Source organism: Oncorhynchus kisutch, linkage group LG1 (genome assembly GCF_002021735.2).
Source record: "Oncorhynchus kisutch isolate 150728-3 linkage group LG1, Okis_V2, whole genome shotgun sequence".
Classification (NCBI taxonomy): Eukaryota; Metazoa; Chordata; class Actinopteri; order Salmoniformes; family Salmonidae; genus Oncorhynchus; species Oncorhynchus kisutch.
The window spans coordinates 59,806,110-59,831,687 of NC_034174.2; the positions used below are offsets into that span (position 1 = coordinate 59,806,110).

The window sequence follows — 25,578 nt, forward strand, 5'->3', positions numbered from 1 at the left end:
ACAATGTCTCAAGTCAGCTATGTTGCATACAACATACATCCACACAAGCCAACAGCAAATAATATTCCATCACATATGATATGGTAAGGGCTATAGTGTATAACACAGAACCTCACATACTCTAATTCCACGGGCATTCCAACGATTTCAAAACTCGGTCCTCCAGAAAGTGGAGATAACACTTTTGCAGTTCTACTAGGTGAGATCTTTAAAAAAGTTGCATTAGAAAGGATTACCTATACATACTGACGAGCTCATGTTATAGACAGAAGCGTGCTACATGGCAGACCAATCCGAACTCAACTCTCGGGTTGTCCGGCCCGTTCATTATCTCAGCCAATCATGGCTAGTGGGAAGATTCCTGACATTTTCTGTGGCTAAACCGACTAGGCTCATAATTTAACAATTGTAGACCATCTGTAAATACAAATTTTTAATAAGGCATATGAAAGAGCACATGTTTTAGAAGGAATTTTTGCCCCTCCCCCCCAAAAAAACATTCAAATGGCTCTTCTGTCAAGGAGTGACAGGTGACATATGCATAGTTTCCTGAAATTAGTCACATTTGGTACAGACCAAAAATCTTGGGAATGTTGAAATCAAGTCCACTCTGAACTGCACAAAAAAATTGTCACTGTCAGTCCATGCTTAGTAGATAAACCCTACCTGGTTACATTTCTATTTTACTTTATTTGCAAGTCAAGCACCGATCATCATGTCACAAGCTTATAAATAAGGCACCTAAAAATTTTATAAAAATAAATACAAAATGTCTGGAAAATAAAATGGTTTGATGGAAACATGGCTAATGTTACCAAAAGCAAAGGAAAGCATTAATGATCAAAGTTTTAGGGATGCTGGCCCATGTTGACTCCAATGCTTCCCACAGTTGAGCCAAGTTGGTTGTTCTTTGGGTGGTGGACCATTGTTGATACACTTGGGAAACTAAGCATGAAAAACCCAGGAGCGTTGCAGTTCTTGATACACCCAAAATGGTGCTCCGGGCATCTACTACCATCATAGTTTGGGATTGTTTTGCTCACACTGGCACATATCGGACTGCTAATACAGGACTATTAAAGGCCCAGTGCACTACTTTTGTGAAAGTATCACCCCTAGGTGCAGTGTTGCCAGTTTAGCGACTTTGTCGCTATATTTAGCAACTATTCAGACACCTCTATCAACAAATTGTTTAAAAAGCGACTAGTGTTGATGAATAGATATGAGAAACGAGACCAAGTCGAGACTCTGGACAAGGCGGATACGGTATAGTATAGGCCGTTTATTCAAGAGTAATGATATCTGGCAATTCGTGTGGCACGGCCCCGTTTCGTCAAGTTCTTATGTGAACTATTGGAAAAAAAGAGACAGGACACATGTCGGACAGTTCATTTTATACATTGAAATGACGTAGGTAGATTCTGGTAGTCCTGGCTTCTGGTAGGTTGCTTGTAGATGATAGACAGTCTCCTCCAGCCTGGTGTCAGTATCTGTCTTTGTCTTTGGAGCCCATCCGGAAGGGGAGGGGCTGCGTGTGTGTATGCGTTCCTGTCTTGGCAAGTCTGTGTGTCCTTGCAGTGAGTGTGTGTGAGAGATATCCTGTATGAGCCCTACCATGTTTTACTGTGAAAATACATTGCTATGTGTTGTCTCAGTTATAGCAATGCAATAGCAGTAATCTGGTCATTTGCATAGGAAATAGCACTTCATTACACTAGCGACAAATCTAGCGACTTTTTCTGGTGTTATTGGAGACTGACGTGAAAGCACATATCGTTCTTACTCTTCTCAGCGAGTGTTGCCGTGGGCCCCATCCCAAAGCACTCACAGGTGGCCCAGTCCTCAAGCAGCAGTCCCTCCCAGCTTTGCAGTCAGAACAGGAGATGTTCACCCCCTCCATGTCCAGACCGCTGGCTGATCCCACCCTGGCTTACATAAAAACATATTTTTAATAAATAACCTGAATTAGGGCCAGACTAGTTACCATAATTCTCACATTGCCATTTATTTTATTACATTCTCTTTTTGGTCCATTTAGATTGTTAATGTAGATTGTATACAAACAAATGTAACAAATTGTTATGGTTAAAAATGTGTTTTACTGTTATTTGTTATAGGCTCCTAAGTGGACCATAAGGTTAAAAACCCAACCGAATTAAGAAAATGACTAAATAAAAAACTATAACTCTTGCAGAGTGTTTCTTTTGCCGGTCCCAAGAATCGACAGAAGTTCATTTGTAGTTCTAAACATATTTAGGGTGTTTTTTACTCACTTTCTCTCCCATGACGTTATTCCTCTCTCTACAGCATCCATCACAATTACATGCACATGGCCAATTATCCAAATTATGCAATGACGTAATTTAGTGATTTATAGGACAGCCAATAGCTACTTTCCTTACTGAGGAGTTGGCAACAATGCCCAGATGCTTCTGCAGCTATGACTAACATACACCGTTCAAAGGCACTTAAATGTTTTGTCTTGCCAATTCACCCTCTGAATGGCACACATCCACACGCCAGTACCTCAAGGCTTAAAAATCCTTATTTAACCTGTCTCCTCCACGTCATCTTCACTAATTGAAGTGGATTTAACAAGTGCCATCAATAAGGGATCATAGCTTTCACCTGGATTAGTATCACCCCCAGGTGCATCTGGTCAGTCTGTCATAGAAAGAGCAGGTGTTCCTAATGTTTTGTACACTGTGTATAGCATCATGTTTTCTCTAATACGAGTGCTGTACGAACCTTAAGTTCTCACATCACAAGAGTTCTCACATTCTGGCAACTCTATTTATGCCATAACGTTTCCTTCCAGCGCGTTCGTCTCTCCTCCGCTATTTCCGCTAAACTTGTCACATGACAGATAAAAAATCCTGGCATAAGTATTCATTTCACAATCTTTCTGTTATCATTCAAAAAAGACAGTAGGCTATTCCATCCTCCGATTACGACATGAGGTTAAAATGTTAGCATGCCTTCAATTCGACAAGAATGTGTGATATTTGAGGAACGTATATGTAGCAGACGCTGTAACGTGCAAGAAAACAGGAGTTATAACAATTTTTTGGGGGGGACGACTCCCAACTCAATCACGGGATATCCTGCTAACTTAACGGGAGCGAATAGTTTATCTAGGCCTACGAAAGAGGAGAAAGGTACATTTTCAAGGGAAATGTAATGCTAAAAACAATGTCTGAACCAGATAAAAAGGAAATCACTCCAGAAGAGGCGCCGGAAAATGGAAAGGGGATAAGAAACAGTGGAAATGCATCTGAAACTGGGAACAGAAAGACAAAGGGTGTAAGTGATATTTTGTAGGATATTGCTGACGTATCACCTATCGGTGCTCCGTTACATTTCCAAGTCGATACATTATATAGTATTTTCTTTCTGTCATTGTCTCATCACATGACCTCATACTTAAGTTGTTTGCGTTCGTGCAGAGTACGGTATGTGCATAGTTTTATAAAGTTGCCCTGGGCTACTGTAGGCTGTATTTAAAAATATATATATTTTTTAAATCATGATAATAATGCATGAAATAGTCATGCACCAACTTTAGGCTCTCTTACTGGCGTGGCAATAATGCGTTTTGTCACAGCCAACACACCACGCGTGTTTTCCTTTAACGTTTATATTATACATGTCATCAACATGTTTGTTTGCCTATATTGGGCGGAGCGTTTTCCCCTTGAAATTAGAATTTTGGTTCATTACACACTAACGTTACTTAATTATCTTCAGTTGATTGTGTTGCCTTGACACTTGTCAGCCTATGTACATAATGCATAGTCAATGTCCCTATTTGCTCTAATGCTTTACTGATATCAAGGATCCCATGGATTCATATGATCATATATTGTACCAATTGCATGACTTGACCAGTTGGATCACACACTTCATTTTTCATCCAGCGCCGCTATTTTTCAAGCGGCTTCGAGTGGTCGTGCTGACTTGGAATCACAGTAGTACTTTTTTACATGGACAGGTGGGTGCTGGTCCTAGATCAGCATTCCTACCTTGAGACACTTTATACATATAATAAACCTATAGACACTACTGTTTTGTATTATCTAGATATGGCTATGATATACCAAAGGTTTTTTTTGCGTAGTGTATTCACTGGCTGCTTTTATTGTCTGTGGGGGTGTTCCAGGATTTTGACCTTGCAGCAGTGTACGTGTCAGACGCCCAGTATAACAGGAACATATTTTTTGACACAACACCTCAAGCTATAAGGTAGGTAGAGATGGTTATGTTTAATAATGTTAGGTTATAGTTGCCAGAGCATTCAACTGGTTGAATTTATCGAAATAGACAGCATGTATTAGAATAAATACAAATAGATAGAATCTTGTCACTTGTAGCTTAAGGATAGCATTAGCGGTAGTCCTGCTATCATAGGCCATATTTGTGTGTGTGAGGAACAGATGAAAAAAAAGTCAGAGAGAGGGTTGTCTTCTATCTATGTTTGAAGATATTGGATAATTCCATTGAAATATGGATTCTGGTTGTTGCTTTTCTTCCACAGATTGTACCTGCTCTATAACCATTGGGGGTTGCAGATCCTGGTGTATGCCTTCATCCTAGTGGACCTGGCTTTGGCCATCTTTGAAGACCCAGCAGTTGTCCCTCTGCCAATATGGGTAGATATCCACAATGATATTCCTCTCAACTTGGTGTAATTCTCAGTCTTTTAAAATGCCAATCTTTTGGGCCAGAGATAATGAAACATTCCAAGCAGTATGCAGGAATTATTGTCTCTTGAAATCGTTACTAATAACCCTGTTTCTTTAGGCTTGTTGTATTGCTCTTTTCATGTTTTAAATATAGCCACAGTTGTATTATGTGTAGCACTGTGTGTGACCTCTGTTTTGTGATGAGAGTACCAGGGTCCTGTTTATTAGGCCTAGGGCACATTGCAGAAATGTTCTGAAACTGAAATGTTCTCATTGGACAAGGTCACATAGCCCCTCCTGTTTCAAAGCATTTTTTCCCTTGTTTGCACCAAATTAACACCTGGTCAAACTGGGTTGAATTGCTAACAATTGGTTGTGCATATGCAATCTTTTACTGAATTGATAGCAGGCACACATTGTTTTTGTCTCCCTCAGGTTACCTCAGTGATCGAGCTTGTCTGTCTGGCAGCCTTCACTGCTCGGCTCGTGCACTACGCCAAAGTCATTCCCCGGGAAAGGTTTTGGAAAGACCCCAAGAACATCTGCATCTTTGCCATCATTTTGGTAGGCGCAACTCAAATAATGGAATTATTTTTAGGTGCAGGAATAAAGCACAGGGGAACAGCAATATTCCGCAGACCTCATATTTCTTATCTGTATTATTTTTCAGCCCAGTCCTGGTGTACTCAAGTTTAGGGAGTGCGTATTACCCTCATGATCTTTAGTGGAATACAATACAACTTTATTTGTCCAACTACTACATTGGAAATGCCTTGTCTGCTCTGCTCTCTCCTACCTCTCCTCACAAGACATGAACACTAGGGTCATTGTGATCCAGTCCTTTTGATTCAGTGTGCATATCTCTGTGTAGGTACAGGTACCGGAATAGTACATTTTAATTTATTCGAATTATTTTTATCCGGCGACAGCTTATACATATTCTGTATATATGAACAATACTGGAGTCAAACCCAAAAGCAAGGTATTGCTAACATTTATTAGTCTTGTGTCATTGAAAGAAATCGTTTACTACTTTGGCCAAGAAGGAGTTGGGAAACCTACCCAGTGACTGTCAGTGTAGCAGCATTTGAAGGAACTGTATGACAAGTTGAGAATGTGCTGAGAAGTGCTTTGCACACTGTTGTGAAACAACCTTTAGCCCGAAGTTTCCCTGTGTCAGGGATTCTCAACTCCTAGTTACTTCCTAGTGTTAACGCTATGACTCAGTTTGATTCAGAATAAACAAATGACTCATTTTGAATGCAATGTTGGACACCGCTAACTGCTGTATTGACCATGTATGCAAACATGTATTGATAGAGATAGATATAGGTGGTAAAACATATTTCAATGTAAATTGCATGACTGGGGTGGTGTTGACTCTTGATTGAGCAGTGTGTGGAAAAGTGGAGCCCAATTTTGGAATTGGTCTAGCTTCAAGCCGTCATGCTGCTTGAAGCTAGACTCAATTCCAACTTCCAACGCTGGGCTCCAATTTAGGAAGTTTGAGAATTGCTCTGAAATAATCCAAAATGCTGAATTGCAAATCAACCACTAGCCATTACACTCACCCGCTTCAGGATTGGATAGATGGAAACAATATGGCTACAATACAATTGCCACACTAAATCTATACAATTTACTTTGGTCTCCAGGAGTCGTTAGACGCATAAAACTTTGAATAACTACTCCCAATACAATTAAAGAAACGAGGTAATAATTGACATTATTCTCCTCCTCAGCTCTCTCTTGTTGACATGATCATTTATGGGGCGTTGAAAGCCAGTGGTTTCTACGCTGTCCGCTGGTCGCGGGTACTGAGGCCCCTTCTACTGGTCAATATCACTGAGGGAAGACAGGTAAAGTCTGTCTATCACCCACATCATCTTCCCCCTGATTCAGAGGGGTTGGGTTAAATGCGGAAGACACATTTCGGTTTAATGCATTCAGTTGTACAACTGACTAAGTATCCCCTTTCTGTCACTCACTCACATTCTCTCTTCCTTCCTCTAGCTCCGGAGAGCGTTCCGAAGCATCCGGAACGCACTGCCTCAGATCCTCTATGTCTTCCTGCTCTTCATGTTCAGTGTGCTCATGTTCTCACTCATGGCCCTCAAACTTTTTGGAAAAAGGTAAGTCAGGATCAGGAATTGTAGTCATATGGGCATGTCTGCCAGCATTGTAAAATCTCGGACAGGGGTGACCATTTTGTCTGCAGAGGCCTAGTCTGAATGCAGGCCTTTATTCCAGCCAAGCATTAACCCTGGGATGCATAGTAAACATGGCGCCCCAAGAATGCATATGCCGGGTCAAAATGACCCGATATTGTAATATCTGTGTTTGATACACATGGGTCTAAAATATGATCAATTTTGAGGAACATAATTGTCTTGAGTGATGATTTGGGCCTTTTTATTATTTTAGACGTTTAACTGCTCTTCAACAGTTTGATACACATTCCAATGATAACATATTATGAAATTCCATAACGGCTATTGAAAATATGAACATATTGTTCTTACAATCGTTCTTACAATCAAAGTTTCACATTCAACCTTTTAATGTGAAGAACCAAATAAAACCACCTTAAGCACGTTGTAATATTTCGAAACATTCAAAGTTCATCAATATTAATGACAACACTAACAGTTGTGAATTTAGAAAACATTGAACACTAAAAGGAACAACGTTTGCGTGTGTGATGCTTTCTTATGCTGTCTTAGTCCATGCATTTGTTATAAACAACAAGCATGTGACTGTGCTCTTTGCAGACAGGTGTGTTGCACTGAGAACACCAGCAGCTGACTTTTCTATCCTTTGCGCTTGGGCAGAGCTGGCACCTCTTCTGGACCTGGCAGCTCTGAGTGGTGGTGGCATGGCTCTCTTTCATCACCCCACAGCTTTCCATTGCCTCAGTTCATCTGTGGAGATGGGAGAACCTTCCAGAGGGACAACCATCTCTGCAGCACTCCACGAATCAGGCCTTTTATGGTAGTGGCCAGACGGAAGCCACTCCTCAGTAAAAGGCACATGCCAGCCCGCTTGTAGTTTGCCAAATTGGCATCTAAAGGACTCTCAGACATGAGAAACAAGATTCTCTGGTCTGATGAAACCAATATTGGACGGAATGCCAAGCTGGAGGAAAACTGCTCATCCACTGTGACGCAATCGCTGGGGATGAACCTTCCTCTACAGTTTGCTAGGAAAAGGTCCCCACATACCGGAAGGCTGCCAGGTGGTCCGTTGCCTCTCTGAACACTCTGGTCCTCTTGTCATCAAGCCTCCGGTAGCAACGGATATCCTCATATCTTCCGACCGACATGGTGGCCTTATACATTGGATTCTGCAGTGGATCCAAAAATAGCTCCCTTGTTGAGACATCCCACCTGTTCTCCATGCCGGAAAGGAGGGTTAAACCAATAAAGGCCTTTAGTTCTTTGTCGACTTCTCTACACTCTGTCCCTTTTGCTGTCGCTCTTCTCCGTCCTTCTAAATTTGTACACTTTTGGACCTCCTCAATGATGTTGTCACTAATAAACAGCTCCCAGGCAACTTTTAGTGACACAACTGTTGACCCCGGCACATGCCCTGGGCAGCTCCTCAGGATGTTATGCCTTTAGTGTGTTTGTGTGTGTGTGGAGAGGGGGGGTGTTCACTCCAGTAAGACCCCTTTTTACTCACTCTCCTCCTCAGAGGAGTCCTGCCCATCTGTAGAATCTTCTAGGACAGCTGGACTACCAGGTGCATCCACTATTTCAGCTTTGCCCACAGGCACATAGTCTGTGCCATCTGAATTGGAAACCTCTGAGTCAGAGGCACAAATGGCTTCCTCATCCAGCATCTGTAAAACCATTTTGATTGTACAGTTGAAGTCAGAAGTTTACATGCACTTAGGTTGGAGTCATTAAAACTAATTTTTCAACCACTTCACAAATGTGTTAACAAACTATAGTTTTGGCAAGTTGGTTAGGACATCTACTTTTTCCAACATTTGTTTACAGACAGATTATTTCACTTATTATTCACTGTATCACAATTCCAGTGGGTCAGAAGATTACATACACTAAGTTGACTGTGTCTTTAAACAGTTTGGAAAATTCCAGAAAATGATGTCATGGCTTTAGAAGCTTCTAGAAGGCTAATTGACATCATTTGAGTCAATTGGAGGTGAACCTGTGGATGCATTTCAAGGCCTAACTTCAAACTCAGTGCCTCTTTGCTTGTCATCATGGGAAAATCAAAAGAAATAAGCCAAGAGCTCAGAAATTGTAGACCTCCACAAGTCTTGTTCGTCCTTGGGAGCAATTTCCAACGCCACATTCATCTGTACAAACAATCGTACGCAAGTATAAACCCCATGGGACCATACAGCTGTCATACCACTCAGAAAGGAGACACGTTCTGTCTCTTAGAGCTAAACGTGCTTTGGTGCGAAAAGTGCAAATCAATCCCAGAACAACAGCAAAGGACCTTGTGAAGATGCTGGAGGAAACGGATACAAAAGTATCTATATCCACAGTAAAACGAGTCCTATATCGACATAACCTAAAAGGCCACTCAGCAAGGAAGAAGCCACTGCTCCAAGACCGCCATTAAAAAAGCCAGACTACAGTTTGCAACTGCACATGGAGACAAAGATCGTACTTTTTTGAGAAATGTCCTCTGGTCTGATGAAACAAAAATAGAACTGTTTGGCCATAATGACCATTGTTATGTTTGGAGGAAAAAGGAGCAGGATTGCAAGTCGAAGAACACCATCCCAACTGTGAAGCACGGGGGTGGCAGCATCATGTTGTGGGGTGATTTGCTGCAGGAGGGACTTGTGAACTTCACAAAATAGATGGCGTCATGAGGTGGGAAAATGATGTGGATATATTGACGCAACATCTTTAGTTAAAGCTTGGTTGCAAATGGGTCTTCCGAATAGACAATGACCCCAAGCATACTTCCAAAGTTGTTGCAAAATGGCTTAAGGACAACCAAGTCAACGTATTGGAGTGGCCATCACAAAGCCCTGACCTCAACCCTCTAGAAAATGTGTGGGCAGAGCAGAAAAAGTGTGTGCGAGCAAGGAGGCCTACAAACCTGACTCAGTTACACCAGCTCTGTCAGGAGGAATGGGCCAAAATTCACCCAACTTATTGTGGAAGGCTACCTGAAACGTTTGACCCAAGTTAAACAATTTAAAGGCACTGCTACCAAATACTAATTGAGTGTATGTAAACTTCTGACCCACTGGGAATGTGATGAAATAAATAAAAGCTGAAATAACTCATTCTCTCTCCTATTATTCTGACATTTCACATTCTTAAAATAAAGTGGTGATCATAACTGACCTAAGACAGGGATTGAATGTCAGGAATTGTGAAACTGAGTTTAAATGTATTTTGCTAAGGTGTATGTAAACTTCCGACTTCAACTGTATGTCTGTCAACTTTCTTATGATCCTCCTTATGAAACTGTTTTTATTCAATGAGTTAAAAAGGAGAAATTAAAATGGTGATTAATGAACATTAAACACAATATATTTAATACATTTTATGAATTACTTAGTTTTTATTGTTGTAACAAATAAAAGTCAGTTTGACGAGTGCAATGCAGTGGATTCCATAGGAAATACATACGGGTCATATTTGACCCACATATGGGGTTGGGAAGCAAAAACGCTTTTTACTTAAAAAATAAGAAATTTTTAAAACAGAACTAGGGTTAACAAGTTTGATTCAACTCCTATTCTATCAAGCCTTTTATTAGTTGGATCAGGCATGTTCATGCTGGGTTGGAACAAAAGCCTGCACCCATGCTGGTCTGGTCTAGTTGGCAAGCAAAGAAGTACTACCAAATGCATAGCACTTCATAAAGTTGCACTGAAAACTACCGTAGTTTCCTCTATAAGAGCAGGTCTAGAATCAGCTTTTCTATCCCAATTCCCAAACCTAATCTTAACCATTAGAATGAAAAGCAGTGCTCTGAGGGGCTATGTCATCCTACACCGTCCTTGTGTGGTTAGTAGAGGACATCCATCCATACTTCCAGTTTGCAAAGAGGGAGGGGGCAAGGATCAAGTTGCCCTTAGACACTCATCCAGAGTAATTTAAAGTAGTTTCTTTGGGGGGGGGCATTGTTGTTGGACATAATGCAAACCACATTTGTGCTGCTGCTTCCTCCCTAGGGGCCTTAAAACAATAGAGGGACGCCCCTATTTCACCAACTATCTGGAGATTGTCTTTGATCTCTATGTCCTAGTCACGACTGCCAACAGCCCGGATATCATGTGAGTACCCTGGGTACATTATCCAACCTTATTCCTTATGATTTTTATTATGAATTAATTTTTATGAAGTCTAGTAAGATTTGAATTCTTCTTTTTAAAGCTAGAATCCTGAATTGATAAAAATAACAAAGCTGGCACCCCACCTCTGTTTTGGTAAAAAGCTTAGAGGTGGGCTTGGAAAAATGTAACCACTGCCAAATTCATAGACAGAGCTATGGATGCAAGGGATGACCATCCACTATCACAAATTATAGTTTTAACCGTGTTATGAGGCTAGACAGTGTTTGTTTACATTGTTAACAAACATTGGAGTAAAAACAATCTTATATTTTGGGTTCTGATGGAGTATGACAGTTGGACTGAGCTCATCAGGCATTTATCAGTTATTCTTTAAGAATCAATGGGTATTTATCATTAATTTAGAAGTCAGAAAATGGATGTAGCATTTAAAGATTCTAGCTTTAACTGTATGACTTTTGATTTGTAGTGCAACTAAGTGCAAAGTTGCCTTTTGGCATGCCCCTTTATATACACACAGTGGCCAGTTTATTAGGGACACCCATTTAGTACTGTGTCGGATCCCACTTTGCCTCCAGAACAGCCTGAATTCTTTGAGGCATGGAAATGTTGTTCAAGGGACCTAACGTGTACCAGGAAAACATTACCCCAACATTACCTTTGAAACCAAGCAGGATGGACCCATGCTGCCTAGGACAAATCGTGACTCCAACATGATGCAACAGGAACCTTGATTCGTTGGACCAGCCAATGTTTTTCCACTCAATTGTCCAGTGTTGTCGATCGCGTGCCCACTGGAGCTGCTTCTTTTTGTTTTTAGTTGATAGGAATGGAACCTCGTGTTGCCTTCTGCTGCATAAGCCCATCAGTGTCAAAGACCGAGTTGTGCGTTCTCGAGATGCCGTTCTGCACACCACTGTTGTACTGCTCTGTTATTTACCTGTTGGTGGCTGGATGCACCATTCTCGGTAAACCTTAGACACTGTCGTTCATGAAAAGCCCAGGAGGATGGACATTTCTGAGATACTGGAACCGTCGCACCTAGAACTGACGATTATACCACGTTCAAAGGTGCTTAAGTCACTCGTTTTGCCATTCTAATGTTCAATCGAACAGTAACTGAATGTCTCTGCCTGCTTGATATAGCAAGCCACGGCCATGTGACTCCCTGTCTGTAGGAGCGAACCATTTCCGTGAAAGGGTGGTCTACCTAATAAACCTACAACAATTTTGCTGGGAGTAGATTATACTTGCAATGATGGTGATACGAGTTGGGTTTTGCCTACTGAAGTTGAATACACGGGTTAGTCGCTCTGGATAAGAGCGTCTGCAAAATACATAAACTGTAAAATATCACAAGTCATTTAATTGTTTAATCTTTAATATATAGACACGTGGACAAATATTTTTTTATTTTTGTCTTTATTTCCCTACGTAGGATGCCAGCGTACAACTTCAGCGTTTACTTTGCCGTGTTCTTCATCACCTATATCCTCATCAACACCTACATCTTCATGTCAGTGTTCCTGGCGGTCGTGTACAACAACTACAAAAAGTACCTGAAGGTAGAGTGGGCGGACAAGACAATGATATAAGCAATTTCTTCGCAGATTTGCTCCTTTTGTTGGTTCTGATATGGTTTATTTCATTTTGTGTAGAGCGTGTCTGAATGAGCTAGTTGAACGTCACATAACTTTGATAGGTTGTTGCTTAAAGGTAGCTATTTTGAGTGCTTTTGTGTTTTATTCTGAAATTCAATATTGGTGACTTTTAAAATGTAAGTAGCCTTGGCTTGTGTGAGATGGAATGGCTCCTGCGCCTATCTCCTGGCTCTGTAGATTAAGGCAGCTTGGTGCCTCAACCATTTGTGGGGAAAATGCTAAACTGAGACAAGATGTGTCTACAGGCGACTTCATCCTACTCCTATCCTATGTACCCAATCAGGAAGAAGTACGGAAGCTCGTCAGGGCCAAGAGGCACAAGATGGTGCGTGCCTTCGGTGTGCTGCAGGAGAGGAAGGGAGAGGGGGAGCCTGTGGTAAGCCAGGCCTGTTGGAACCAGCTTGTGCGGTTGGTCCAGCCGGACATCAGCAACGCCCACAGGGAGCTGCTGTGGAGCGTCTCCGACGACAACAACAAAGGCTGCATAGGTGAGTGGTTGGAGTCTACTTCACACAGAGACCCACACAAAGCTGTGTTACATGCTGAGTAAATTGCAGATGGACCTGGATAGGTGTTTAATGTATCAGCTAACATCCACATCATATGATGTAGCCATTTGAAGCCCGAATTCCCAGTCACTGACATGGTCCACAACCATTGGTTCATGCAATGCAATGCCTGCAATGTAGTTACCCTGGAACGTGACCGTAGTGTTACCCAAGATGACCAATGCAGCACCTGCTTTGTGCTGAAGCCTTAATTAATTTAATCCTTCCATCCACCTGTGCAGGGAAAGTGGCATTTGTTCAGCTTGCGGACCTCCTGAACATCCAGGTGATCATGATGAAGTCACGGCCTCACCCCCTTAAGACATGGCTCCCCTCTCTCTATCTCTCCTCCCCCAGTCGTCTCGTCTGCCGCATGGTCCAGCACAAGTGAGTGCAGCCAATGAGTGTAGATGTTACTCAGCAGACGTACAGGGAAGAGGTTTGGGGGAGCGTGTGAAAGTATCTGAAAGTAGACAGTGCCTTCGGAAAGTATTGAGACCCCTTGACCTTTTCCACATTTTGTTAGGTTACAGCCTTACTCTAAAATGTATTCAATTGTTTTGTTTTCTTCAATCTACACAATACCCCATAATGACAAGGCAAAGACAGGTTTTTAGAATTGTTTGCTAATTTATTAAATGAAAATAACATATCATATTTTACATAAGAATTCTGACCCTTTACTCAGTACTTTGTTGAAGGACCTTTGGCAGCAATTACAATCTTGAGTCTTCTTGGGTATGCCACTACAAGCATGGCACACCTGTATTTGGGGAATTTCTCCCATTCTTCTCAAGCTCTGTCAGGTTCGATGGGGAGCATAGCTGCACAGCTATTTTCAGGTCTCTCCAGAGATGTCCTGAGTGCCCTGGAGAAGGTTTTCAACAAGGATCTCTCTTCTTTGCTCTGTTAATCTTTGCTTCGATCCTGACTAGTCACCCAGTCCCTGCCACTGAAAAACACCCCCACAGCATGATGCTGCCACCACCCTGCTTCACTGTAGGGATGATGCCAGGTTTCCTCCAGACGCATTCAGACCAAAGAGTTGAATTTTGGTTTCGTCAGACCAGAGAATCTTGTTTGTCATGCTCTGAGAGTCTTTAGGTGCCTTTTGGCAAACTCCAAGCAGGCTGTCATGTGCTTTTTACGGAGGAGTGGCTTCCTTCTGGCCACTACCATTAAGGCCTGATAAGGGGCGTGCTGCAGAGATGGTTGTCCTTCTGGAAGGTTCTCCCATCTCCACAGAGGAACTCTAGAGCTCTGTCAGCGTGACCATTGGGTTCTTGGTCACTTACCTGACCGATTGCTCAGTTTGGCTGGGCGGCCAGCTCTAGGAAGAGTCTTAGTGGTATATAACTTTTTCCATTTTAAGAATGATGGAGGCCACTGTGTTTTTTGAGGACCTTCAGTGCAGCAAACATTTTTTGGGCCCCTTCCCTAGATCTGTGCCTCGACACAATCCTGTCTCGAAGCTCTACGGACAATTTCCTTTGACTGCCAACTGTGGGACCTTTTTTATATAGACAGAAGTGTGCTTTTCCAAATCTTGTCCAATCAATTAAATTTATCACAGGTGGACTCCAATCAAGTTGTAGGCACATCTCAGGGATGATGAATGGAAACAGGATGCACCTGAGCTCAATTTCGAGTCTCATAGCAAAGGGTCTGAATACTTATGTAAATAAGGTATTTCTGTTTTTTAGTTTTTAATAAATGTGCAAACATTTCTAAAAAACCATTTTTTGCTTTGTCATTATGGGCTATTGTGTGTAGATTGAGGATTTTTATGTATTTAATCCATTTTAGCATACAGCTATAACGTAACAAAATGGGAAAGTATTCAGACCCTTTGACTTATTCCACAAGGCACTGTATATCTTTGTTTCTTTCCGTGTGTGTGTGTGTGATATCCAGGGCGTTCATGTACACCTATGACCTGATCATCCTGGTTAACGCTGTGTTCATCGGCCTGGATGAGGAGGACCCGTTGATAGCCAACGTAGAGTGGGCTTTCCTGGTTCTCTATCTCCTAGAGATCCTCCTCAAACTGTACAGCTTCGAACCGCGCGCCTTCTTCTCCAGACACCAGTTCTGGAATTGGTGAGAAGCCCAAGCATTTTTGTCTGGTTACTCGGGCAGCGATTTAAGCCTAGTCCTGGACTAAAAAGAATGCTTACTGAAGAATCCCATTGAGCTTGCTTTTTAATCCAGGACAAAACTCAATCTTAATCTGGGAAACCAACCCCTTGTGTTGCCAGTAGTAGTATACGTAGTATACATAGTATAATTTGTTGTTTTTCCTTCAAATACTTTGAGAGTTTTGAGGGTCTGCACTTTTTTGACTTCCATTGTGTCAGGTAAGCTCAATCAAGAACGGCTGAAGTAAAAAAAAAAAAAGAAAACAGTACTATTTCATCCCAGGTCTGCTCAATATGAGAGGTTTTATGTTCCCCTTACGCCATGTAGATGCAGCATCCCTAATTCTGTGACCAAGGCTTGCGTACTTAAGTAGTACTAGCTGATTAGGTATATGATGATTGAACTGCAATGAAAGGAGACCGTTTCTGCTTCGGTTTAAGTACTTGTGTAGTAATATCTTCCTCACCACTATGCACACAGGTTTGACACCATCATTGTCATCACTGCCTTGATTGCTATGATCATCAATTCAGCACTGAAATTATGTAAGTAAAACCTAAATCTGTGTTAGGGAAGGGAAAACCAAAATGGGCCATGTTCCTGGACACAGACTAAATGTAGTCCTGGATTAGAATTCCATTAGATTCTCCATTGAGCATGCTTTTTATTCCAGGATTAGGCATAATCTGTGTCCGGGGAAACTGGCCCAATATGTCTTTAAATCTAGCACATTGTGTTATCGATGACTTCCACTCTTTACTCACAAACAGTATATTTATTATTTCTTTGTTCTTTTCTTTATTAAGGGCTCAGCAGCAGTGTGCCTACATTTCCGATTGTAGACCACTATGGCATTTGAGAACTTTTACTGTCATTGTTTATATTAAGGCAAATACAATATCCAACTTAACTGTCCATTTTTGTCTGCGGTTTGCTGTTCCTCAATGAGCCACCCTCTGATGGCGGCTCATTGTCAATGCTGGCTGCTGTTGACATTGAGCTAACATTGAGGTTTTACGTTATTTCAACGCTGTGCTGGCCCTGGGGAGCAGGAGTGGAAGGTCACCTATAGTAACCCTCTAGTTTGTTTGTTGGAGTCATCCTATTGTTTCTGTTGCCCATAGGTCTTTGACCTTTTCATGTATTTTAAACCTATTGAATGAGTGGTCATCGTTATGTTTCATTTTTGAAAATGAGCAAAAGTACAATGAAAGATAAAATAATACTTTATTCATATTATTTTTTTTTATTGATGACTTCTGATAGAGACTCTGTATAAAAAATCTGTATAGTATAAAATAACATTGGTAGTGGGTGGCATACATTGGCGATGGATGAGGTGTTTCCTACTTTGAGGACCTTGTTGAAAAGCGCTATAAATCAAACAACTGCTTCCTATGTTGACTTGGGATGCTGTTTATTTTCTTTGTCTTTTTTTCTTTATGCTGTCGATGGTGCCCTCTACTAACTTGCAGCGTAGAACACATGCATGTAAAAGAATTTAGCCCTCCGAGTCTGCCTGGCGTTCATGTTGTGATGTTCATGTGTTTTGTCCCAGCTGGAGGCTACACCAGCCGTCAGATCCTGGACATTGTGTTCATCCTGCGCATCCTGAGGCTCATACGAGTGGTGGACAACATCAAAAGGTTAGGAGGTCAAGGACTTCCTTTTCCTGTATGAGCAGTGTCTGTTGTGTGTGTGTGTGTGTGTGTGCTTCAAACTTAAGATGTGAAACATTATCAAACCGTTTCCCTTAACTACCAGAGCTAGTATCTGCAGTAGCTACTGTGACAAAATGATTTTGCAGAAAGACCTATAGAAGTCAGATATGGTTGATTTTGATATTCTCATTCATAGACTTGGACGTGGAACTCTTCCTGATGTTCTTTCTCCCCTCAGGTTCCGTGCCATCATCAACACCCTCATCAAGATTGGACCAACGATACTCACCTTCGGACAGCTCATTGTCGTAAGTTGTTAGTGTGCAGTTAAGTTAAATTACACCAAGAAGTTATTGTGTTTATTAATGATATTTATGGACTCTAAGTGTGACTCTATTCCTGCATATTGAGCTTAAAGTGCCAATCAGGAGTTGAAACGATACCAAAGTGTACTCCCCTCCACTGTTTCACTAAAAGGCTGAGGTATGGGGCTGGAGAAATGTAACCACTCTCAAATTCATAGACAAAGCTATGGATGCAAGGACTGACCATCCATGAAATTGTAATTATAGTTGTAACCATGTTTTGAGCCTATATGGTGTTTTACATCTACTTTGTTTACAAACATTGGAGTAAAATGAAGCTTGTATTTTGGGTTCAGTTGAACTAAGCTCATGAGATTGACGCTTGTAAGGGATATCCGATGATTTCAAAGGTCAAGATGAATCAAATTCCCAATCTATCAGCTATGTATATCCAGCTATATGCCTCAACCCTAAATGAATGGAAAAGATAAGGACTACAATTGTGATGCTTATCTCTTCTGTTCATTTTGGATTATGCCATACAGCTGGATCTACAAATTAGATGGTCTTGGTCATTGACTCATATATTTAAATGACACTGTATTATGATGGCTGAAAACATCAGACAATTGATTGGAGTGAAATAGCCCTCTATGTAATCCTGTGTTGCAACTGATTGATTGACTGCATAGTTGTTCCATATATTTTTCAGGTGGTCTATTACATATTCGCCATGGTGGGAATGGAGCTGTTCAAAGGGAAAATACGCTTTTTTGAGGCCAACTCCACTGATCCGGATAAGGCATTCTGTGGAAACCCTCTGCTCAAAAACTCAGTGTTTGCCAAGCACAACTACTGCAAGAACAACTTTAACAACGTTGTTTCCTCTTTTATCCTATTACTGGAACTCACCGTGGTCAACCAGTGGCATGATATCCTTTTCAAAGCTTGGGAAAATACAGATATTAAGCTAAAACCAATACTTTTTATGTACTCTTGTGAAAATGTTGCTCCAAGATAGAAATCTTGAATTGAAATGTACAGTAAGTAGTGGTCACTGACTAAAACTTTACAGTAGGTTAGTGTGTAGAGGGTTAAAAATGAGATGAAATTGCACTATAACCTATCCTTTTTCTTTAGTAAACAGTCTTCATAGCTTATTTTAGGATCCAGACAACTGGGTAATTTCTCAGTGTTTCTCAAAGTTGCCAGGCTAACTTGACCACTCAGTGAAGTATTGTTACTATTTTATTATTTTCTTTAATGTTGGTCCCACTGCTGTCCAGCGGTTTCACCGCGGTCACTCACATCTCAGCCAGGATGTTCTTTGTCCTCTTCCACATTGTAGTTGTCATCATCATTATCAAGTAAGAACAAGTCTCCTTTGAAATACTGAGAACCAAACAGATACTCTATTGCTGAATTACAAATCCCCTCCAGGCAATACTGTAGATCTAAAAGGATTAGACAAGTTTAAGCAATATGATAATAACTTCGCTTTGTCTTTTGATTGGCTTGGAGGAATGTCCGCCATATTGCTTATACCCATGTAATAGTTTCAGAGCTGGAGGAGTGCCTATGACTTGGTATTTGATAACTCACTCTTTGAGAATTGAGTATCGCATGTTTTTTTTCCACCAGTATTTTCATTGCTTTCGTCCTGGAAGCCTTCTTCGTGGAGTACACCGTAGACCAAAGTAACCTACAATCTTCTCTGGAAAAGAAAATTGAGGAACTGGAATTGGGCGTCAAACAGTAAGTGCCTGATAGTTTTGCAATTAAAGAATAAATTTTTTTATGCCATGGGGTGGGCTCTATTTTTGTATTGAGTTAGAGGAGTGAAAGTGTAGCATGCATCATTTTATGTAGCCATGAGTCATGTTCCAAGCTAAACCACATACAGTATTCATGATGTACTGCTTAAAATAAAGGGTTTGCTAATTGCTTATTGGCCAGTAGATGTGGCAGACTCAGATGTTCAGTGAGGTGAAATATTCAGTGTTCCAGATATAAATGTGATGAATTGATATGATTTCCCATTCAACATGACAATCATAGCTGCTCAGTCTATGCAAAACATTTCAGAACGTTCTGTAACGATGTATCCTCCTGAACAGCCGTGTTTATCTTGATTTTATTGTGCTTTCTCTTTGTGCCAATCAGAGAGAAACTGGATGGAAACTTGGTGGATGCCATGGAAACGAACGACAATGATATGGGCAACTCTGAGTCGACCAAGGAAAAACCTGCACTCATGTTCAAGATCGCCTGTAAAAGTAAGCTTTGAGGAGAATTCATTGCATTACTGTCTGAATCACCTGTCTGGTGGAAATCTATTAACGTGTATGGAATATATGCATATGGCAATTCATGCACTTTCAAATATTATGGCTGCTTATAATGTGTTGTGTATTCTGAATGTACTGAATTCACAATCATAGAATCACATTGAATCATCCTAGTTACACAGTATGTGATTAATTATGATTTACTACCCTGAAAAATGTTATCAAAAACCATTTTTTTCAATAGGAAAATGTAAATCTGTGTTTTTTGTTAGACAAGTTCAGGTAGTAGTCTACCTGAATAGGACTTTCCCTTTTAACCATCTGTACTGACCTCAGCTTTCTGCCTGCTTCCTCCCAGGATACAAAACCGTGGATGGTTTGTTACAGAGGATGTTTGAGGCGGACCTAGACCCAGAGGATTTTGCGGATGACGAAGATTTCGATCCCAATAACCCATCAAATCTGAACTTCCCAAATCCAAACTTTGATTCTGTATAGCCATGGTCAGAAAGGGAATAAATATTCTAAATTAGCTTTCTGTTTTTGTACTGGAATGCCTTTATATTATGTAGCATCATCAAAAATATATATTTTATGAAATATTTCTAGGTTTATGTAAAACAAAATACACTTTAAACGGGTAACATTCCTCAATGTGATATTTAGCTAGGTATTTTCTTTCATTTACTTATTTTTGTACATCTCTTGACAACACAATCCACATTCATCAAAAATGAGATTGTATTCTTGTTTGAGTATAGATTATCAAATGCTGTTTGCTTTATCTCTATCATGAAGGGAAAACTGAAATTGGAATATCTACTGAGGTAATTTGCTGCAGCATAAAAGGTTGTTTCTATTGGGAAATCTGACTCAAATACAGACTTTACTCATTTATTTTTACTTGATTTATATTGTCATTTATGCACAGTTTCCCGGATACAGATCAGGCCTTCTGGACTAAAAAGCATGTTCAATACAGAATCTCAATAGTTTAATCTGTGTCCAGGGAACCAGCCCTTGAAGTTCAGTCACCAATCAACCTTCAATACAACCATTACTCTGTAGGCCTATGTACATCATTTATTTCTCTATTAATAAAGCATACCAGCTAAGGGCTTTCTTGTGATGTATTATGTGCAGCCAAACTAACATTTCATGTAACCAAGCATTCATTTACCAGAGACTGGTTTGCTCTGACATCAGTACAGCCACTTTCTTCACTTTTTCAAGTAAGGTTTGGCCGTTTGGTGCATAGCCTACCCTACCTGACACCGTGCAGAGATTATTGCGATTGGAAACGGTTGGATAGCTACAGTGCCTTCTGACAGTATGCACACCCCTTAGCTTGTTCTACTTTTGTTGTGTTTACAGGCAATAAAAAGTCACTGGCCTACACACAATGCATTATGGGGCAGTTTTACATTCATAAATGAAAAGCTGAAGTGTCTTGAGTCAAGTATTCAACCCCTTCGTAATTGCAAGCCTATTTCAAGTTCATGAGTAAAAATGTATTTAACATGTCACAAGTTGCATGGACTCCGTGTGCTGAGGTTTTCCAATGCCTCACAAAGAAGGGCACCTATTGGTAGGGTAAAATGGGTAAAAAGAAAACATCTGACTGAATATCCCTTTGAGCATGGTGAAGTTATTAATTACACTTTGGATGGTGTATCAATACACCCAGTTACTACAAAGACAGACGTCCTTCCTAACTCAGTTGCCGGAGAGGAATGAAACCGCCAACAGTTAGTTTATTGGCTGTGATAGTAAACTGAATGGATCAACAACATTGTAGTTACTCCACAACACTAACCGAATTGGCAGAGTGAAAAGGAAGCCTGTACAGAAAAAATATTCCAAAACATGCATTTTGTTTGCAACAAGGCACTAAAGTAATACTTCAAAAAATGTGGCTAAGCAATAACTTTTTGTTTTGCATATAAAGTATTTTGTTTGAGGATAATCCAATACAACACATTACTGAGTAGCGCACTCCATATTTTCAAGCATAGTGGCGACTGCGTCATGTTATGGTTATGCTTGTAATCATTAAGGACAGTTTTTTTTTTAGGATGAAACCGAATGGAGCTAAGCACAGGCAAAATCCTAGAGGAAAAAATGGTTGTCTGCTTTCCACCAGACAGTAGGAGATGAATTCACCTTTCAGCAGGACAATAACCTAAAACACAAGGCCAAATCTACCCTGGAGTTGCTTACCAAGAAGACCGTGTATGTTCCTGAGTGGCCCATTTACAGTTTTCACTTAAATCTTCTTAAATCTATGGCAAGACCTGAAAATGGTTGTCTAGCAATGATCAACAATCAATTTGAAAGAGCTTGAAATATTTTGAAAAGAATAATGGGCAAATGTTGTACATTACAAGTGTGGAAAGTTCTGAGACTTACCCAGAAAGACTCACAGCTGTAATCTGCTGAAAGCAGGGGGTTGAACACTTATCTAATCAAGCTCTATTAGTGTTTAATTATTCATAAATGTTTTGTTTTTTAAAATTGTATGTTCTTACACTTTGATATTAGAGAGTATTTTGTGTAGGTCTTTTACAAAAACTATACAATACAATATACCATTTTAATCCCACTTTGTACCACAACAATGTGGAAAAATTCAAGGGGTGTGAATACTTTCTGGAGGCACTGAATGTGTGCGCACTGTGCAATGTGAGTTGCCCATTCTTTATTAAAGCATATTGCTTATTATCAATGGCTCATGAGTTTAGCACATATGTTAGTATTTATCATAACACAAAATATAAGAATGTATTACTCCATTGTCGAGCTCGGACCCAACTATTTTGTGATTCTTTTAGAGTTTATTTTTACTTTACTTTCACGAAATGTATCCACTATCATTTCTTACAACCGACAATTTTTGAACATCAGATCAGCAGTTACTTACGCCAATTGCGGCTTCAACTCGAACTTTGACTCATCTGCCCTGGGCTCTTTCTGTAACTCCAACCCAATTTTCAGGGTATGCAAGCAGAAACGCTGGTGTTACGGAGGCAGGATACGGGGAGGCCTGGCAAGATTAAAGCAAAGGGAAAGCCATTCACCTCTTCCCTCCATTCTATTTTACGGCAAAATCCTCTGCTTTTCTGAAACATGGCTTTCAGACAAGTTACCCCCATGGCTATTCTCCATTAACAGGAGAGTAGAGTCAGGGAATCGAGAGGGGGAGGGGTTTCCCTTCTTATCTACAACAAATGGTTTGCTGACTCGAGCGCAGTGGTAGTCTCGACCCATTGTTCATTCACCTTGGAATACCTGATGGTGAAATGCCTTATAATTCCCGAGGGACTTTTCAGCTGTTATCGTGACTGTTGTATACATTCCACCTCAAGACAAGAAATGTAACACACTGGCACTTTACGAACTATACGAGGCCATAAACAAGCAGAAAAACGTACATCCGGAGACTGCAATTTTACTTCCGCATCATTAAGACACGTGATACCCATCAACACGTCTCCTTCACCACTAGGGGCGATCGATAGTCCTAGACCACTGTTACTCTTCCCACAAGCAGGCATACAAGGCCCTCCCTCGTCCGCCATTCGGAAAATCAGATCATGACTCCGTACTGTTTACAAGAAGTACCCGTGACTCACTCCGTTGAGAAATGATCATCAGAATCAGAGATTATGTTACAGGACTGCTTTACTAGCGCTGATTGGAACATTGACGAGCTAACCACCTCCGTCCCCGGCTTCATAAGGAAATGCATTGGCGACGTCCACACAGTGAAGGTTCACTGCTTCTCCCATTCAATGAACACAGAGATTGGCGCTAAGCTAAAGGACAATGCTACCACACACAGGGCTATCGCAGACAGCCCTGAGGCTACGGCTGATAGGAACACAGCCAAGTACAAGAAGTCCCGCTACGACCTCTGCAGAGTCATCAAACAAGCAAAAGGACAATATAGGAATAAGGTGGAATCATACCACACAGGCTCCGACGCCCGCCGCATGTGGCAGGGGCTACAGTCCATTACAGATTACAAAAGAAGACCCAGCCGTGATCTGCCCAATGATCTGCCCAATGATGCCTCTCTTCCAGACGAACTCAATGCATTTTATACACTCTTCGACAATAACAACAGGCGTACCGTGTGTGGTGCCCCCACCGACCCGGAGGACTGAGGGATCTCGCTCATTGAGGCCGATGTGAGTAAGGTCTTTAATCAGGTCAACACTCGCAAGGCTGCGGTGCTGGATGGTATTCCAGGCCGTTTTCTTAGAGCATGTGCCGATCAGCTTGCAGGCATATTCCCTGTAAATTTTAACTTCTCCTTGTCCCAGTCTGTAGTCCCCACATCTTAAAGATCATTCCTGTCCCCAAGAACTCTAAGGCTTCATGCCACAATGACTACCGCCCTGTAGCACTCACATCTGTAACCATGAAGTGCTTTGAAAGGTTGGTTATGGCACACATCAACTCCATCATCCCAGACACCCTAGACACACTCATTTGCATACCACCCCAACAGATCCATAGACTACACAATCCCGTTTGCACTCCACACTGACCTCACCCACCTAGATAAAAGGAATACCTATGTTAGAATGCTGTTCATTGCCTACAGCTCAGTGTTCAACACCACTGTCCCCTCCTAGCTTAGGACCCTGGGACTGAACACCTCCATCTGCCTAGTACATCACTGAGGCTGAGCTCCCTGCCATCCAGGACCTCTATATCAGGTGGTGTGAAAGAAAGGCCTGGACAATCATTAAAGACTCTAGCCAACCAAGCCATAGGCTGTTATCTCTGCTTCCTCATGGCAGGCGGGCCGTTGCATTAGTCTAACAGCAGCAGGCTCCTGAACAGCTTCTATGCCCCCGCATCACCGGGGGCAAACTACCTGCCCTCCAGGACACCTACACCACCCGATGTCACAGGGAGGCCAGTAAAGATCATCAAGGACAACAACCACCCGAGCCACTGCCTGTTCACCCCGCTATCATCCAGAAGGCGAGGTCAGTACAGGTGCATCAAAGCAGGGACCGAGAGACTGAAAAACAGCTTCTATCTCAAGGTCATCAGACTGTTAAACAGCCACCACTAACATTGAGTGGCTGCTGCCAACATACTGACTCAACTCCAGCCACTTTAATAATGGAAAAAATGATGTAAAAAATGTATCACTAGCCACTTTAAACAATGCCACTTAATATGTTTACATACCCTACATTACTCATCTCATATGTATATACTGTACTCTATACCATCTACTGCATCTTGCCATCTTTATGTAATACATGTTGTCATGACGTTGGCCTGGGGGGTAGGTTTATGACAGTCATAAATACCTCTCCCCCCTTTTTCCTCTCTCTACCCTACTGAGGTTACATTTGCAAAACCCTTGGTTAACATAGAGATTCTGGGAACATCAGTAGGTGGGGGGGGAAATGAGATATGTTCTGGTAATCCGAACAATTGAACATATGCAGTGGTACTTAATGAATATGATGTCAGTTCGGTTGTCATCTGAGACATTCTCATCAATGATAAGATGACATAAACTCTACAGTGGAAAGTCTACACATCAGAGTTATCGGATTCACATGGAATTGTTGTTCAATTTAAATGTTTGAATATGAAATTATTTGTGATGGGATGAAATGTGATTTTAGCTTCTAAAATGTGAGATGTGGGTTTTCATAAGATAGGGCTGCTCACTCAGTGGCCCGCCCACGTGAAGAGACAGAGGTTGTAAACTATGAAACACACCCCTTTTCTCCCTTCCTATATAAAGCCTTGACGACAATAGAACTTCCTGTTCCGAGGATGTGAGGTCAAATGTCAGAATGGTTCAGATGATAACTACAGAACGAAGCCAACATCAGCGTGAGCTTTGGCTGCGAATGGTATGAACGTTGAACTCTTATTCTTATTCTACAGAAGTGATACCTCCTAGCCGTTGAGTTAGCAACAGCAGCTGTAAACGCAGGTTAGGAAGGAACAGACAGAGTATCCCG

The 25,578-nt window shown here is 41.3% G+C and overlaps 1 protein-coding gene across 1 annotated transcript; it reads left to right on the top strand.

Moving 5' to 3' along the window:
• The first annotated feature begins 2,620 nt into the window (after positions 1-2,620).
• tpcn3 (two pore segment channel 3) lies at positions 2,621-20,695 on the top strand. Its single transcript, XM_020482226.2, has 19 exons — positions 2,621-3,303; positions 4,160-4,242; positions 4,535-4,649; positions 5,118-5,246; positions 6,425-6,541; positions 6,696-6,814; positions 10,855-10,956; positions 12,413-12,539; positions 12,919-13,123; positions 13,426-13,570; positions 15,098-15,283; positions 15,803-15,867; positions 16,881-16,968; positions 17,222-17,291; positions 18,001-18,220; positions 18,565-18,655; positions 18,930-19,043; positions 19,452-19,564; positions 19,935-20,695. The coding sequence occupies exons 1-19, from the start codon at positions 3,181-3,183 to the stop codon at positions 20,072-20,074; spliced, it is 2,352 nt and encodes a 783-aa protein (XP_020337815.1). The 5' UTR covers positions 2,621-3,180; the 3' UTR covers positions 20,075-20,695.
• Positions 20,696-25,578: the final 4,883 nt, after the last annotated feature.